General features: G+C 38.2%; 1 protein-coding gene across 1 annotated transcript in view; it reads right to left on the reverse strand.

Moving 5' to 3' along the window:
* ATP8B4 (ATPase phospholipid transporting 8B4 (putative)) overlaps positions 1 to 13721 on the reverse strand; it is a 234626-nt gene that overhangs the window by 106832 nt on the left and 114073 nt on the right. The window contains exons 9-10 of the mRNA XM_057724273.1: positions 10194 to 10276; positions 303 to 461 (exon numbers count right to left, since the gene is read on the reverse strand). Coding sequence (XP_057580256.1) covers positions 303 to 461; positions 10194 to 10276 — 242 coding nt within the window. The remainder of the gene's footprint in view (positions 1 to 302; positions 462 to 10193; positions 10277 to 13721) is intronic.

Raw genomic sequence — 13721 nt, forward strand, 5'->3', positions numbered from 1 at the left:
TGAGATAGGGTTAGAGGGTGAGAAATTAAACAGTAGGTATCTAGCCTCTGAGTACTTAAGGCCCATGCACTCTTTAGAATAAGTTCGTGATGTCAGTGGCTCCTTGCAGAGTGCGGCCACACAAACTATTTCCAGTGCAGCGGTGTCTTACCCTGTTGCCCTGCACTCTGCAGTCAACCCAGACAGAGCAATTTGCATGCAATAAAAACACGATGCTGACCCAACCTGGAGAGCCACAGACTCTGCCCATGCAGATCTCAGGAAGCGCTCTCCTATAACAGACCCTGGGGAGTCCGCTGTACCTGCAAAAATAACCATTCCAAAACACCAACTGGTATTTCTCAGGACACAGCCCCTCAGGATTATGTTCTCATTGTTGAGGGAGTGCTTGCTGCCCTTCCAAGAGAGGACTCCGGTGAATTTATCTAATTTGTTGTTAGGCGCCTCACAGACAACAATCCCTGTAAAATACAAAGAACAAACATCTTTATAACTCACCTCAAACTCTCTTTGGAAGTCCACAGTACTGCGTTAGCACCCTACTTCTAACATACAGTACATTTTCCTTCTCTTTTGGACAGCACACTGTTATATGTACACATATATGCATATATCCTAGGTTGTGCTAGGAAAAGTCATCCGGGGTGTGTACAAAGATGGAAGTCCATCAACTGTTCTGGAACATGATTTTCTGTGCTGTCCAAATAAGCACAGAAACCTCAAGAGCCATGGGATGTTTTTTCCTTTAAAAAAAAATATTACTTATCTCTACTTTTGGTTTGTAACATGATTTTTGAAAAGACAAAGCAGGGATGATCCTAAAAGTCTTGCTTATTTCACCTCTTTTTATTTAATGTAATTTTCACAAAGGTTAAGATGGCATACTTCCAGTTTCACAGCCAAAGTTAATCGGGTCTTTCTAGGCTTATAATCAGAATTTCGGGGTTCCTACTATATTTCACCCCCAAGAAACCTGGGCCTTATTTGCCACATGTGCCTGAGAATGCGTGTGATTCCTTTCAGCTGTTCTATGCTTCTTATCTTGATTAGATTCAGAGATCTGGGGGCTTTGAGAGGCACCATATAACTTGCCCCAAACTGGCCAGAAGATGTTTCTAGTTTTTTTTTAACACCAAGCCCATTCCAAACTAAGGGCATGCCCATTCCAAATCAATGAATCAATTCATTCCATTATTTGAATAAGAAAATACACTTTTAGGGTGAGGGTTCTCTTGATAGAGAAAGAAACCAGAAATAATCTTTCATGGACCTTGTCACAAAATATATCCATTAGATTAAAGTACATTTGCATTGCAAACAGTTGGAGTTAACTTTTTATAAGTTGTGAGTGCAAAGATGTGAAAGACAGAGGGAGAGAGGAAGGAAAAGAGAGGGAAGGAATAAAAAGGAGATTGGGGGTAGATCCAAACAGGATTCAAGCCAGCCAGGAGTAAGATTAGTGTCTACAAAGTTCTGTCTTGAAAACAATAAAAATACAGTTATTTAATCAGAAAACAAAAGGGTAGGTTGCAACAGAAAAAGTGGCATTTGGAAAATAAAAAATGGAAGCTTGTCTTTGGCATTGACTGAAGGGAAGAGAGACCAGCCAGGCCTACAGAACCTCTGTATTGCACTGTTTCACCCCTATTAAACATTTCCTGAACTTAGAGGCTTATTACATGGGTTCCCTTCCTTCCTAGGATGAAATGTTTTCCTTTTAAACCTTGTAGACACAGATGACAGCAGTCAGTTTTTACATGGCGTGATCACTCCTCACCAACCAGATTACTGAGGTTAATAGACTTTGCTTGAAAAAACAAAAGCAAACAAAACCCTGAAAGGAATGAGAGACTCAGGGCTGCTTTTCCAATTCCATCTACCTTTCCCCAGGATCACAAAAGTGCTGCCGCCTAAACACCCCTAACTGGGACCCACACTGGCTTCTTCCCAGACATCCACTGCTCACTGTGAGCACACTGGCAGGAGGGTTTGGAGGAGGCTAAATAGCCTGTACAAAGTTACTTTTTATACGAAGGGAAGTGGCTAAGTCCTCATTTGCTCTCACGATAGCATATCACAGATGTTCAAAAGTAGATGAAAACTAATTTCAACTGGCCCAAGTTATTTAGACAATCACACTGGGGAAGAGGAGACTTTTTCTACACTCTAAGGAGTCAATATCTTTTTTTGTTTGTTTGTTTTTTTGACCAATAATGTATGTTCCTGAATTTTGTAGAGCCTTGAATTGGGTTTCACCAGCAAAACCTACATAAAATTACCAGCAACCCTCAATGCTTATTGCAGATTTTTGACCCAAGACTCAAATTCTAGGGCTTCAAACTTGGCCACTTTAAAAACAAAAAACAAAAAACTGTGCTTTGGGCAAAAACAACATGATACACAGTCCCTGCCAACAGGAATATAAAAAACAGGCTCATTTGATCATTTTTATTGTCGTAAGCAAAGACTGACATGGAGGCAAATATAGCCTTGAACATGTTGGCTCGCTCCTCCCTGGCCCCAAGGCTCATCCACTTCTGGCCTGACACCAAGGGTGTGGTTCTAGACAGGAACAGGCAGTAAGGCCAAGGGGCTCTGCCTCAGTTTTTGGAGGCTTAGCACCAACTCAGCCCTTCTGGAAGAGTGTGGGCCCAGTGATTTAAGTACATACTAAATACAGGGCCTAGTCAAAACAAAGTGGCAGGAATAAAACCAAGCTACTTTTTTTTTTTTAAATCTCTGAAAGCGCTCAGCTTCCCCCTTTTAGCCCTGTAGCACAAAACATAAGCTTCCCAATGTCTTTCCTGCCTCTTTCCAAAAGCGGAGAACAGGTTCCTTTGAAGAGAGCACTGTATTCACGTCTATATCCCCATAACCTATCATATTACCTACATAATAGGATGTAAATAAATATTTGTTGGAGAGATGGATGGAACCATCTTGAAAGATGGTTTCAAGAGAGAGATTGGGAGCTGATATGGGTATTAGAGCAGATCTAAGATGAATGAAAGAAGTGGTATAGATCCATGGTAATAATGATAAAGGTCACTGGAAGATCTAATCGTCAAGCCACAGTGGGGTAAGACTTAGGCTGGCCCAACTCTAAAGGGATACAAATAGATGTGAGAACACTGAAAACAAGGTGGGCACCTTAAAGCACATCAGAAGCAATTAAAAGTATATCCCTCTCATAAAACATAATAAGGACTAGAGAAAAACTGTAGGTGTAGGACCCTTCTCCCTTTTGCTAATTGTGTCAAAGAGTAAGAGGCAGTAAATAGTTTGACCATGGATGAGAAAACAGTTTAGGAAAAATAGCATTGTTTCTCACATAGTTATTCACTGAACACATGTTTAGAGAACAAAGTCATCCTTAATGACCAATAACGCAATTGGGAAACAATCATGTCCATAATGAAGTATAAATATAATGAAACTAGCCAGTCACACTTGCTGGCTCTTCTGAAGAGAACAGAAGTGAAAGTAGATAGCAATCCATCCAGTTTGCAATCACACAGATATACTCCAGGCCCACGCTAAACAAAATCCACAGGATTTCTCTCTGAATCTTCTAGGCATTCTAAATTTAGTCAGCTGGATTGTTGGTTCATTGTTAACTTAATAACCTTCTCAAACTAAAGTGTTTACCTTCAAGTGGGAATCTATAGCTTATCATGAAAATGGAACTCAGTAAGCAATATGTCAAGATTTTCCAGAGCAGATGGCTTTACTCCTTTATGGATATTATTATTAGCAATGCTTCTTGATTATCTGCACTACAAGTCTTCCCTAAGACAATTACCTATTGAATAAGACATCATCATTGCTGTTCAGGAGTTTCTCCAGCCAAGAGCTTCTTAGAGTTTAGAAGACTGCCCTTGAACTGATGAGTGTGATGAATACTTATTTTTCTCTTAGAAAGAAGAAGGTCACCTTCCCATTTTCTAAAAAATCATTATTCTTTAACCATTAAGCCTCAGCCACCCATCGTCATCACCATAATGGCCACATCAACACCAGCAGTAAAGAGAAGAGTTATTCTTCCTGTCTTCACAAGGCATCCATGTCTCAGGCAGTTGCATCACCTCTGCTGTTGGGCTATGCTTCTGTCCAGGTGAATGGGAAACCTAACTGGTAAGTTGAAAAAGTCACAAGATGCTAACTAAGACTTTCTGTGTGTTTGGGTTTTTTTTTTTTTTTTTTTTTTAAGCAAAAGAGATGCTTGTTTTTCTGTGTTTTAATTACACACATGCTCTTCTTTAGAAAGGACCACAAAAACACACAAAGATTCCTGAAACAAAGAGTCAACCTTTCCCTGCTTCACAACTCAGTATTAACAGTCATACAAAATATGTAAACTTGTCATAGTTGCAAAAAAACAGATCTGAGTCCAGCCAGTAACAATATGCAAAAGATTCTTAAGCACACTTGGACAATTTACATCCAGGGCTTTTCCCAAGGCATAGGGATGACCAGTTAACAAATGTACAATTGAAACTATTTTCAGTTACTTATTTGTAAAAACTTGTCAATTCCTGCAAGACTTCAACATGAAAAATCAAGATTCACTCTATTTTTATACTTGTTAAAATATTAAGTCATGTTATATACCTTTTTTAAGGAAATTCAACAGACTACGTATCAATTTCTTCTGATGTTTGAAATGTATAAAAATATTTATATGAGAACTTTTCAAATAAATGGATTTACCTACCAAAATCCAACTCTGTCTTGCATGTACTGGTCTCTATATTTGGCCAGCTTTTCTATAAACTCTTGTCAGGGATCCTGACATTCAAGATCACTGAGAACATTGCTACTTTTTAAAAACGTGATGACCTAGAGGTGTGGGAAAGGTAGGGTGGGAGGAAGGCTCAAGAGGGAGGGGATCTGGGGATATACGTATAAATACAGCTGATTCACTTTGTTGTAGAGCAGAAACTAGCACAACAGTGTAAAGCCATTATACTCCAATAAAGAACTGGAAAAAAAATAAAAAATAAAATAAAAATAAAAACGTGACAATGTCATCTAAGTCCTGGATGGACTTGATCTCTGGAAATTCATTTCGCACTTTCAGGTTTAAAGTATTCTTAAAATTTATTTTCTTACCCTGATCAGGAGCTAAGCAGTCATGCTGATTCCCCTGACTCTCCAATGCTGCCTTTTTGGTTGCAGTTTAGAGCCTCTCATGTCGTTTCGTAGACTAGGCTTTGCCAGCAGTCCTAGGTTCATATTCTAGCTCTTCCACTTAGTAACCATGTGGCCTTGGGAAAGTTATTCAACTTATCTGTGTCTCAGATTTCCTGCCCACAAATTGGAAGTAATAATCTCTTCCTCCCAGGGCCGTAAGGATTTAATAAGATAATATGTGCAATTATTTAGCATGGTGCCTGGTGCATAGTGAGTACTTGTTCATGTGTCAACATCATGTGTCGGGCCTGAGAACTTTAGGACTTTTATCTAATTAAAGTCTTCTTTGGGGATGAGCTCTTATTCAAGTCTGTCTTCTCCCCTGGGATATAAGTGCCATGAAAGCCAGGCCTGGGTCTGCCTTATTAACCACTGTATCCCCAGGCTTAGCAAATCCTTGGCATCATGTTAAATATACATTTAGTGAGTAAATGAACAGGTGACTGAGTAAATGGAAAAAAGAAAGAAAAGAATGAATGAAAGCTCATGTCATACCTAAAGAGGCCACCAAGACTGTCCTTGGGTTTAAGAGTAAAAGTGGGGAGGTAGGGAGATTTACAAGAGATATCCTGAAGCCCTATCCATCTCAGTTTTGACCCTCGGTGTTGTCCCCAGTTTGGAGTTCCCAGTGGGGACCTCTCTAGAATTAGGACTGGGAAACTCAGGTCTTCAGCAACTTAGAAGATGTGACATGTCCTTATGATACAAGGACAGAAAACTGTAGTTTGGTGCTAAAAAAAGGATTTTGACAAGTCTCAGAAGAAAAACCACATGGTAACTAGAAGCAAAAATAAGTCCACACCCAGAAGTCACAAGCTAAAAGATACACACAGCACAGACGGAAAGGGCACGCCTCACACGTCTGTCTCATCTGTTAGACTTTGCAATAGCCAGGCAGGGCATTTCCAAATGTACACAATGCTGATATCATACTTTTAATTTAAGCTAAAGTATGCAACATCTGGTTTTAATTCCCATGATTCAAGGAAATCTTTTTTTAGTCACCAGAGGAAAACTTGAAATCTATTGATAGCCCATTAGGACAAACATTAACAGCGGAGACATAAAAGAGGGGATAGAAGAAGAATGGAGGAGTAAAGGGATCAAAAGAACCTTGATAATACATGTGAAGCTATGCTGTAATTCTACATACTTTGTATTGCCTCTTGTCCTTAGAGGTGCTTAATGAATAAACTTAATAAACTAATTAATACAGAGAGAGCGATGACAGCAGAAAAGATAAAAAATAACAGAAAAAGGGACAATGTGAGTAGAGGATATAAGTAAATTAAAATAAAGAGTGAAAGAGGAAGATGTACAGAGAATAGTTAGAAATAATGCAAAAAGGGAGGAAAGAAAAACGGTGAAATGGAATCACTGAGAAATCTGTGTATGTAGTGTATAGTATATGGTATGTGAACATGTGTCAGAGAGGCAGTGAGAGATTGAAACTAAAACTAGGGCTTGGAAAGAAGGAAAAGAAGGAAAAGTTTAAGGCTATAAGAAAGCAAAAGCAATCATGGGAAGGATTTGGGGTTTGTTAACTGTCCCAAAGACTTTTCCATATCTTGCATCACTTTCTTGGTCCTTAAATTTGGCTGCTAATTTGAGGAAATTAGCAGGGGAAATCTAATTTGTATATTGCATTTAATCCCTCTATTCATTTTCAGACGCTTTCTTGGAAACAGGAAATCATATTTTAATATAGTTCAACCCATGGAATATCATATTGCCTTGAACTTTAAGGCAGATTGAAATTCAACCAAAGATTTAAGAATGAAAGAGTAAATTTAGCAGAAATCTGGTATTTAGCCCAGAAGTGTACCAGCCTCACAAATTTGGCATTACATGTTCTCTGAAAAGTGACCACAGTTTATGTATAAATGAGGGACAAGAGAGTTCTGTGTTGACTCTATTGGGAGAACAATTATATGTTAGACATTTGATGAGTTACCTATGCTATGTGAAGCAAATTCATGCCACAACTATTAAGTAATAACTATTAATATACTTTTAAAATAAATTTTATGGGGACTCCCCTGGTGGCGCAGTGATTAAGAACCCACCCGTCAATGCAGGGTACATAGGTTCGATCCTTGGTCCGGGAAGATTCCACATGCTGTGGAGCAACTAAGCCCGAGCGTTACAACTACTGAGCCTGCATTCTGCAACTACTGAAGCCTGCAGGCCTAGAGCCCATGCTCCACAACAAGAGAAGCCACCACAGTGAGAAGCCCGCGCACTGCAACAAAAAGTAGCCTCACTCACCTCAACTAGAGAAAGCCCTCACGCAGCAATGAAGACCCAATGCAGCCAAAAAATTAAAATACAAAAAAGTTAAAAAATAATAAAATAAAATAAATTTTATGAAGCATTAAAAAAGACTATATATGAAGTCTTTATATATATATATATATATATATATATATATATATATATATATATATATACACATACACACACACAAGTCCTTTAACCTCTCAGGACCTATTATCCCATCTGTGATAAGGGACTTATTTTAGGTGAGGAAGTATTTTCCTGCTTCAGTCCAAGCAGCGCCACCTGTATTGGTTTAAATTTGGTATTTCTGTGTTCAATTGTGTTTGGAGAAAAGATTCTGAAGAAAAGACATAAAACCACTATACCAGATGATCCCTCTCCTAGCCACTGCTCTCCAGGAGAGGGGACCCAGCACCCTTGCTTTGTCTCACAAGTTCCCATCAGGAAGCCTCCTCCTCACCCCATCATTTCATACTCCACTCTCAATCCCTTACCTTAGGCCCTTCCTTTGCTCTCCCATGTCTTTCTGGGACCTGAGGCTGATCCTGCCCCCCAATCTCCAGCACCTGTGACCATTTATTTATGCATTCAGCAAGTATTTATTGAGCACCTAATCTGTGCTAGGCTTTGTTCTAGGGACTTGACATATATCAGCGAGCAAAACAAAGATCCCTGTGCAGCTTACACTGCAGCAGGTAGAGATAGACAATAAATAATAAACAGAAAATAAGCAATTTGTAGAGTATGCCAGATGGTGATAAGTTCTATGAGAATAAGGAAGAAAAAGTCAAGCAGGGTAGGAAGGACTGAGAGGAGTATAAGGGGTCATATTGAGGAGGATTCCTGGCCCCATTCCTGCAGTTCCAAGTAAGAAGTCTGCCTAATCCAGCCTGGCCCTTTATACACGATCCTGGAGTTGACCTATGGTCAGAGGATGTGGTAGAGACAGTACTCAACAAATATCCACACTTGTGATTTCCCAGCCTCCCTTGCAGTTAGGTCAGGCCCATGTGACTCATGCTGGCCAATGAAACGTGAGAGGAAGAGCAGTTAGAAGTCTGTTTGTCTCTCTCATCTTATCCTTACTCTGATGTGCTCGCCTTAAAGGCCATCAGTCTAGGCATCACAGCTACAAGATTAAGGCCACCCAACCTGCATCAGATGTGACATGAGGAAGAAATAAACTTCTACTGTTTATGTCACTACGATTTCAGGGTTGTTTGTAACTGAATCATAGTGTAGGCTATCTGTTTCAGTACCTTTGAAAGAAAATGAGCTGGTAATTATAACATCATTTTCTGCTTTTTGATAGTAAAGTAAGCAAAAAGTTGTGAATTTTCGCCTCTCTTAGACTGACAGAGTTGTAAAGGTGCAATTCTATCAGGAAAGAAATGAGTGAATTACATTTAGGTTGCCTTTTTAGGACTCCATAAATAGTCTGTGACATATTTTAAGCAAGTATTTTGATTCATGAACACAATTTACTTTTCTTGGATTCACTTAACAGTAAAATTTCATTGAAAAAATTAGTGAAAATGTGTAATCTGTTTTAATCTAATCAAAATATTTCTTGGGCCATTCACTTTCCTGGCTATTCCCCGACTTAAATCTCAAACTAGAGGAATATTTTTTTTTCTATAAACATTTGTTACAACAGCACTCATTTAAGAAAGATTAAAATATTAACACTATCCAGATGGAGTTTGCAAGCAAATGCAAAGCACAGGCAATATAAGCTCTAAGCTGTGCACTGAGAAACTTTAAAATGTAAATTTGCCTGTGTTCTAACTCATGGAATCATGCTAAGGCCCTTGTCCACATTTTCCTTTAGTGGATTCCAAAGAAAACATTGTGAAAGATAGTCTCAAACTCATAAATATTTGTTAATAAATAAAACCAATCTGTAGGGAAATACTGATATTCAAGGCCAGACATATAAGTGTGTAAAGCAAGAGACAATTGAGGGGTACCAGAAAGACCTCAAAGATTCTCCCACAGTCTGTCAGGGTGCCTAGAGTCCTACCATTAATGGCTCTCTCCTTTGACTTGAAAGATTTTGTTTCTCTGTGACAGATTTAACAAAAAAGAACAAGACACAGCTGGAATAGAACGGGCAGGAGAGACCATGCTGTGGAGCGGGGGACTGGGTTGAATGATGTGAAGATGGTGATAACAAAAGCAGGGCAACAGCTGACCAACTGACTCATAACTCAGAATACTCTTCTCGAACACTTGCTATCTTTAAGACATTATACCAGGCACTCAGCAAGACATAGAAATACATGAGTCAGGATTACTGTCTTCATGAAGTCTGCAGTCTAGTGTTTGGTCTCCATTATGGAGCCAGAGAATGGATGGCTGGTTAAAGCTAGAAATAAGAGTGTGGTCTGTATTCATCCTCCGCAAGTCTGCATAAGGCTCCAGGGAGACCCAGATCAGCCAAGTGAAGGGTATTGTGGGACTACAGGGAAGGAGAGCTAGAGAAGAGGAAACAAGCATGAAAGGAACGGATGAACTGATAAAGCCATTCTCCCCTTGGTAAACACTTTTACTCTTTAGGGTGAGAAGAGATTACAGGCTTTGATGCCTGGAGAATTTTATATTCTTCCACCCAATAAAAGGAAACATAAATTGAATTTCATATAATTACTTTGTTACATTATTTTGTTACAAAAGCTTTTTGGTTTTGAGATTTTTGTTTGTCAGTTTTAAACACTTACCATCAAAATTCCCAAGTCTACTCATATCTGCTCCAAGTTCTGAGGTAATCAATAGCGCGTGGCGCACTTTAAGGTTCGTTTCCCTGTGAAATTAATTGACACGGTATGAACTTTTAAATGAAACAGCCCAACAGCATCTTACACAAAGCAATCAGGGACATTTCAGCAATTTCAGCACATGCAAAATTCAACAAAAGAGATTCAAGAAACTCCCTCTAAATGTCATTCACACCTCCCACACTCTCTCAGGAAAGTGGACAGGGCTTTGCAGGCTCCTAAGAGTTGGCATTCCACCCACGGCACATCTGTATAACAACAGAGTGATCTGTTTTGCTATTTTAAAAAAAACAGAGGACGTAATAAATATGCTCTCATTCGAACCTACTTAGACATCATGCATGAGTTACAAAACACATTAGGAATAGGAACATGGTTGCCAAATAAAGGAAGCCAGTATCACTCTAGAGTCTGCTATGTATGTAGGAGATTTACTTGTAAGAGATGGTCATGGCTAATTTCACAGTAGCTGAAATTCAAATGGGAAAATGAATACAGCTTTCTTTTTCTTGGAGAATCCAGCCAAGAATCCCATAAGTCTAGAATTATACAACTAGACAGGAATTAAGTAAATCACAGTGAGCCGGTCATCTTCTTCCAGGCAAGATCACATATACATATAGAAAAATGGTACAATTCAACCGGTGTGCAATGCAGAAATAGAGCCACAGGTGTAGAGAACAAACATATGGACACCAAGTGGGGGAAGCGGGGAGGGTTGGGGGGGAATAAATTGGGAGATTGGGATACCAAATTGTACACTCTGAATATATGCAGTTTATTGTATGTTAGCTGTATCTCAATAAAAGCTCTTAAAAAAAAAAAAAGACTACACATACATTGGACAGATGGCTCACTGGTATTCATAAAATGACCAGCAGTGAAGATTCTATGGCCACCACTCAAGTCTTATATTTAAAGAGTTTGTGATGCCAGTTTCCTCACTGAGTTCAACCAAATTCTCTTCTACCGTAGCTTAAGATTATCTCTGAGAGTTGTCTTTATGGAAATGTTTAGTCGTGGGTTAATTAGGTCAACAAATATTGATTGAATATATCCCATAGTCACCCATGAAACTCAGTGAAGCCCCTGAAGGTTATTGTCCTCTTGAGGGAAACAAGTGGTAGGCAAAAAAGCAAATATCATCTTTTGGAAGTACATACCAAACCATGAAATAATCAAATTTAGAGAACTGAGTAGAAACCTGAGACTGCATTTAATCTAAACTTCCCATGAGTGAGTTTCACAATGATGTTATAACAATTTGAACCCAACCCAAGGAATACCCATTGGTGAAACAGCTTTCTGCAGGAAACATTACATTGAATGTATAATTGAAATGACTTTGTTTAAAAGTAATTGATCTAAATCTATCAATTCGTAGGAGGCAGAGATGAGTAGGGATTGAGACAGTCAAGAATAACTTCATAATTGAGGCAGATATTGAGCTGGGCTTGATGGACAAGAGTGAGACAGTGGTATTGAGGTTAAAGAACAAGTGAGTTCAGTCATTTAAACAACTTTTCAAATAACTGAAATAGTCAGTCACACCAACTGGACCAGACAGCTCTTGTTCCTTAATCCTACTCCATACATCCTGTCACTCATCAAAGTTCATTATCATGTTAAGTTACTTCCTCAGGATTCTCACTTCCACCTTCAGATATGGAAACTAAAGGGGAAGAATAACCACATACAGGCCTTATTGATAAAATTTTTCCCCCAAATTCCTGATTAATACGAGTACCTTCAGTATTGTGCCATACTCATCCTTAATCTGCCTCAGTATCTTGATAAACTTCAAAATGATTTTCAGCATAAGAAACAATACAGAAAGATCCTTTGTACCCTTTACTCAATTTCCCCTATGGTATGATCTCACAAAACTATATCACAATATCACAACCAGAATACTGACATTGACAGTCAAGATACAGAACATTTCAGTCACCACAAGGATTCCTTTGGTCTCCCTTTATGGACACACCTACTTCCCTGCCTCTTCCAATCCATCTTTAACTCTCAGCAACCCCTAATCTGTTGTCCACTTCTCTAATTTTATAGATATGTTATATAAATGAAATAATACAGTATGTGACCCTTTGAGATTGGTTTTTTTCCCACTCCACGTGATTCTGTGAAGATTCATCCAGGTTGTTGCATCTGTCAGTAGTTCACTCCTTTTTATTGCTCAGTAATAGTCCACGATATAGATACACCACAGTTGGTTCAACCACTCACCTCTTGAAGGACATATAAGTTGTTTCTAGTTTTTGGATATTACAAATAAAGCTACTCTAAACATTTGTATATAATTTTTGTGTAAACATAAGTCATTCCTCTGGGATAAATGCCTGGGAATGAAATTGCTGGGTTATATGGTAGTTACATGTTTAGTTTTTTAAGAAACTGCCAAACTTGTTTTCCAGAGTGATGGTAGCATTTTACATTCTCATCAGCAATGTGTGAGTGATCCTGTTTCTCAACATCCTTGCCAGCCTTTAGAGTTCTATTTTTTTATTTTAGCTATTCTGATAGGTGTGAAGTGATATGTCATAGGGGTTTTAATTTTAATATCCCTAATGGCTAATGTTGAATCTCTTTTCATGTGCTTATTTGCCATTTGTATGTCATCTTTGGTGAATTGCCATTTGCCAATTTTCTAATTGGATTGTTTGGATTTTTTTTTTTTTTACTGTGGAGTTTTGAGTATTTTTAATGTATTCAAGATACAAGTCCTTTGTCAGGTAGATAGGTTGCAAATCTTTTTTCCAGGCCTGTAGCTTATTTTTTCATCCTCTTAATAGGGTCTTTTGCGCAGAAAGAATTTTTAATTTGATGAAGTCCAGTTTGTCAAATTTTCCTTTTATGTATGATGCTTTGGGGATCAAATCTAAGAACTCTTAGACTAGCCTTAAGACTTGAAGATTTTCTACTATATTTTTCTCTAAAGGTTTTATAATTTTATGTTTTAAATTTGAATTCAGTTTTCTTAATAGTTATAGGGCTATTCAAATCATCCATTTCGTATTGGATGGTTTCTGATAGCTTGTTTTTCGATGAAGTGGTCCATTTTACCTATGTTGTTAACTTAATGTGTATAGAGTTGTTTGTAGTATTTCCAAAACCTTTTGATGACTTCAGGATCTGTCATAATATCCCCTGGTTCATTCATGATATTGTTAACTTGTGTCTTCTCTCTTCTTCTCTTTCCCAGTCTTCTTAAAAGTTTGCCTATTTTATTGATGTTTTCAAAGAACTAGCTCTTTGTTTTGCTGATTTTTCTCTATTTTTTTCTATTTTCAAATTCATTGATTTCTGCTCTTTATCTCCTTCCTTCTGCTTGCTTTGGGTTTATTTTTCTATTTTCTAGGTTCATGAGATGGAAGATTAGATAATTGATTTGAGACTTTTTCTCTTTTCAAGTATATACATGTATTGCTATAAATTTCTCTCTTGGCACTATTTTAG

The sequence above is a fragment of the Hippopotamus amphibius genome, chromosome 2, assembly GCF_030028045.1.
Source record: "Hippopotamus amphibius kiboko isolate mHipAmp2 chromosome 2, mHipAmp2.hap2, whole genome shotgun sequence".
Taxonomy (NCBI): Eukaryota; Metazoa; Chordata; class Mammalia; order Artiodactyla; family Hippopotamidae; genus Hippopotamus; species Hippopotamus amphibius.